The 4,996-nt window shown below is 37.8% G+C and overlaps 1 protein-coding gene across 1 annotated transcript in view; it reads left to right on the forward strand.

Moving 5' to 3' along the window:
- FBXO8 (F-box protein 8) overlaps positions 1-2,399 on the forward strand; it is a 13,544-nt gene extending 11,145 nt beyond the window's left edge. The window contains exons 4-5 of the mRNA XM_009866326.1: positions 845-1,041; positions 1,761-2,399. Coding sequence (XP_009864628.1) covers positions 845-1,041; positions 1,761-1,948 — 385 coding nt within the window. The 3' untranslated portion in view covers positions 1,949-2,399. The remainder of the gene's footprint in view (positions 1-844; positions 1,042-1,760) is intronic.
- The last annotated feature ends 2,597 nt before the right edge of the window (positions 2,400-4,996 follow it).

Genomic DNA, 4,996 nt, shown 5'->3' on the forward strand with positions numbered 1-4,996 from the left:
CAGGAGTAAAAGGAGTCATTCTCTATTGTTATCACCACTGACAGTTCTGTGCTGTAAAACTTCACGTTATCAGGGTTTTTTTGGCAATAGAAAAAACACAAACCTGCTTAAACGGATGAAATCGCAAGTTAATATTAGCAGCCTCTACTGCCATTTACCTTCCCTTCATAAAGAGAGCATAACCAGGCACAAAAAAGAAACTAAGTTTCTAAATGTTGAAACTCACTTATTAGTACTCAAATGTTTAATAGGAAGGATATACATTAAAATTTGCTTTCAGATTTCTTTCAGATGTCTTTTCACATCTGTTCATGTAGGCTAGTCTGAATCATTTAGATACTTCTGTGTGCAGTGGGAAACGCTTGAAAGCATTGCACCCTAATCAACTCAAACGTTGAAGGGGTTTTGTGAGCAAATTTTCTCTAACTTAAGCCTGATTTTAACAAGATACTCCTGTAACAGCTTCTACTTAGGCCTTCAAATGTGTGACATACATGAATGTATTCCCTTTACTATCTTTTTTTAATGGCTTTCTCAGACAGTTTAGAGGAAGCGAAGTCTCTATGTAGGTTATATGTAGAATCTATGATCCCATGATTATGATTGAATATGCATATAAAGAAACTTAGAATTCTGATCAATGTATATTTTGCAATATTTGGCTACCACTGTGTCTGAAGAACGTGTCTTTGTATTATCTTTGTGCTATTAGAGTTGTCTTTCAGCAAAAAAACAAAGCTCATAAACTATTTTAAAGCTCATACTTTTATTTTTAAAACCTACATTTTCATATATTAACAGTTAAAATAAACTTCTCTAATTATGTGGGATTTTATTCTACCAGGCGAGATGTTTTGGATGACCTTGTGACCCTGCACAACTTCAGAAATCAGTTCTTGCCAAATGCACTGAGAGAGTTCTTCAGACACATTCATGCTCCTGAGGAGCGTGGGGAGTACCTTGAGACTCTCATAACAAAGTTCTCTCACAGGTTCTGTGCTTGTAACCCTGATTTGATGAGAGAGCTTGGCCTTAGCCCTGGTAAGCAAAAAAGAGCTTTGATTCAGTGGGTTGGTCTTTGTGCTTCTAGATGATGTTGAGTTGATGATATTTTTTAAATCAGCACCGAGACAAGTATTTCTGAAAATGCAAACATAGTTTGGGAGGGTTCAGTATACAGACATCATCCAACTCAGGCTGAAAAAAAAAAAAAAAGCCAAAAATAACGTACAAATTCTTTTCTTAGACCTAGCTGATAAGTGGGGTTTATTTTTGTGTTATCTTTCTTTCGATTTTGTCTATGCTTAAGCTCTGTACTATCTCCAGGTTCCCTCTTGCAAAGACTTGTACACTTGATATCTTGTGGATAGTCTCGCAGAAATGAGAGGGAACTTTGGGCCTCGCTCAAGTTAACACACATTTCTAATTGGTTGGGGGGGAGCCAGCATTTAGCAGTGGGACTGCTTGCATATTTAAAGATAAGCTTTAGAAGGACACTGGCCTTAGTTTACAAAAACTTTGAGACTCTGTTTAAATGAATGTTCATAAAACCCCAAGTGACTTTTGGGTAATACAGAAATATTACGAGATTACTGTATTAGCTTTTTTTTCACTGGGATACCCTTCTGAGCTGTTATATATGTGCATATATATATAATTGTGAGCCCAGATGATGAACACTGTAAGGTTCTTGGACAGGGAACACTATTTTTAACAATCACAGTTTCCTTTTTCATTTTTTTTTATTCTCTCTTGTCTAGATGCAGTTTATGTACTGTGTTACTCTTTGATTCTGCTATCCATTGATCTAACGAGCCCTCATGTGAAGAACAAAATGTCAAAGAGGGAATTCATCCGAAATACACGACGAGCTGCACAGAACATTAGTGAAGATTTTGTAGGGCACCTTTATGACAACATCTACCTTATTGGCCATGTGGCTGCCTAAAAGCACAATTTGCTAGCACTTAAAGTTTGTAATTTTCAAAAGCTACATCAATTCAATAAATTAATTATTTTGTAGAGATGGGGGTTATTTTAGTGCTGGTCATTCTAACCTCTGTATGCAATCAAAGTTTGTGTGTGTAAGTGTATGTGTAAACTACCTTTTCTATCTATTTACTGTGGGAACAGAAGGATTTTGAGATTTGGTTTTCAATTTTTTTTTTTAGTTTTGCACAAAATGCCCTTAGTCTGACAGCCATTTACGAATGTTAAACTGACATTACAGTCTAAGCTGACAAAGTGGTGAATTTGTGCATTAGATCTGCTTGAAACTTTAATAAGTTCATTCTTTTTAGAATACCATGTAATGTGTATATATTTAACTAAAGAGATTTATAATCTTAATTATTTTATTGTGAAATATTTTAACTAAAATTTCTCCTTTTGTCTCTTAAGTGTTGTGCTCCTTTTGCCTTTTTTTTTAACAATGCTGACTACCTCAGATGCATAAGCAAGAGAAACATTGGTCTGAATACTACAATAAAGTTTATTCTAGGAGATAACAGAACACTTGTAAAATATCTAAGCTGATGTTTAATACTGCATTGATTAACTCAAATTAACATGTGCCAACCTACTATTCACTCAATTTTAAAGATTACAGCCCCTGTTTTAGATGAACCCTGATGTCATACAGGGATAGCCTAGAGAAATCGTGCCGATTACACAGAGAGCATGAAGCAATATCGCAGATATAGTTACTGGGGACACAGGACGCCTGTGATCACCTCTCTAGGATGGTAAGTGAGGGGAAGTGGTATGGACAACTTAGCACGTGGCTGCTTTCAGCTGCTCCCCTTGACTCTAGGAGTGTCAATGATGGAAACGCCTAGGTAAATATGTACCAGATGACCCATTTCTAAAGCTGTTAAAAACTGACCGCACAAGATTAGAGCAGTGACTGTGCAGGATCAGAGAGGCATGTCAAACTCCGATACTGAAGACATGGGTTCTGCACCAGCGTATTCAAAGATACAAATTAATATGCTAATATCACACCTTCCAGATGGTAACTAGCCCGATCACAGAAGTCCTGGACCGGACTCAGCAGCAGACAGGAGTACTCAAGCCCAGAGTCCTGATGACAGTCAAAAAAAAAACAGAAAAGGAAACCGTGAAGCAGCCACACAGCTCCCACCTGGGAAGGCAAAGCAAGACAGCCTGTCCTGACAAGTGGCGCTCCTCTGCAGCACAAAAACAGGAGGCAGGAACACCAGCAGCTCAGGAAGAGATGACAAACAGCCCATAGCAATCCTCCCAGCACAACAGACACTAAAGACCTGAGGGTTCTTCTTAAGAGCCCTTTTATACAGAGCACCATGGGAAGGAAGGTTGTGACTAGTCCTCCCCAGGAGCACAGCTGCCCCTCCTTCCCTATTGTGATTGCTCCCTGTGCCCCAGAGAACTTTTATCCTGGTGCTCTCAAACCAGGACATACTCTAAATTGATCACATAGCTAGATTTATAAAAATATATCAAAAATAGTTTTGGTCAGGTTGTGTCTTACATTTTCTGAGTTGTGTAGAGTATTGGCATTGCAACTGCTGGGCACATGCAGGAATTAGATTAATATTTCCCTGGTTTTTGTTCAGGTAACTCATAGAGCGGCACTTTTCTTAAATTGCCATAGCATGTATTTGAGATCAGAGCTGTTCCTGTTTGTTTGTATACATAATACTCAGATATCACTAGCATCTGGATTCATCATGGTAACACGTAGATTTATTCTTTTTCCTTACCACACCGTGAGATAAGATAGTAGAGTACTTTTAGTTCTGTTTTACAAATTAATCTGATTTTTTATTAGGAAGGCTATGGCAGAGCCAGGAATGGGTTGCAGGTCCTACTTCTCATAGGCACGCACTTTGTCTACACTGCTGCATTTAACAGGTGTTGTGTTTGTTTTAGATTTGAGTGATGGCACTGACAGGGCACATAAGGGCTACATGAGTGACAGAGAGGAAAAAAAATGTAGCTGGTGCTTCTTTTTCAAGTGTTTAGTACATTTTCTTTATAGCTCTTGTCTACATGCAAAAATGCACCCAGGAAAAGTTGTGGGTTTAATCAAGTGTGAATGCAATTTGTATTTGTGTAGCAAATAGCCAAAGCCGGGAACCAGCAGTATTGCAGCTATTTTCCATACAGATTTTACAGTATCACTCCCCTCTCTCAGGGTAACTTCTCATGACTTCACTCCACGTTATTTCATATATTTCAAAAATCCCAAAGATGCCTTTCTTAGTGGTCAGTTAATCTCAAACACAAATACAGAGCACACGGTATGTTGGGGAGCTTTGTTTCGGGCACAGGTATATGGTCCTGTAAAAAAAAAAAAAAAAGATGACAAGTTGGAAAACTTCTAACATAATCTATAAAAACAACAATAAAGAATGTCTCTATACTCCATAAAGTCATCTTACATGAAGACTGCAGAATATAGCTTCCTAGAAAGCACTCCTCAGAAGTTATACACTTAAAAAGAAGAATTCAGTGAATTTTGAAATCACAACTAATCTTACCGGAAAAGGATTTCTTCTCAAACCACAAATTCAGAACCAGGCCTAGTTCTCTTCTGACTGGTACTTATGTTGACATTAGTGATGCTGGGTTTGATTTTGCACTGATACAAGAGTATGAATTGTTAATGTTCTTTTCTCTTAGTTTCCAGTTACCCTCCATTCCCATCCTCACACAGATACAGAATGTATTTTTTCTGGAATAGATGAAAACATCTGTTAATTAGGTTTAGAAACTTCAAGGCCAGTGTAACAGCCACAAAGATAATTTAGAAACAGGATGAACAGGATGGAGTTTTCAAAAGACACAAGTTCAGGGGAAAGAAAAAAAAAAAGAAACCCCTAGTCACATACAGATAAAAGCATCTGATCTTCACAGTAGGATTTTGAACAGTGTTGAATGGTTAGCACCCAACTCTTACTAACTCAAAGTGGAACAGAAAACAGCAAAGACAACATGCTAAGCATGAACCCCC

The sequence above is a fragment of the Apaloderma vittatum genome, unplaced genomic scaffold (genome assembly GCF_000703405.1).
Source record: "Apaloderma vittatum isolate BGI_N311 unplaced genomic scaffold, ASM70340v1 scaffold21203, whole genome shotgun sequence".
NCBI classification, from domain to species: Eukaryota; Metazoa; Chordata; class Aves; order Trogoniformes; family Trogonidae; genus Apaloderma; species Apaloderma vittatum.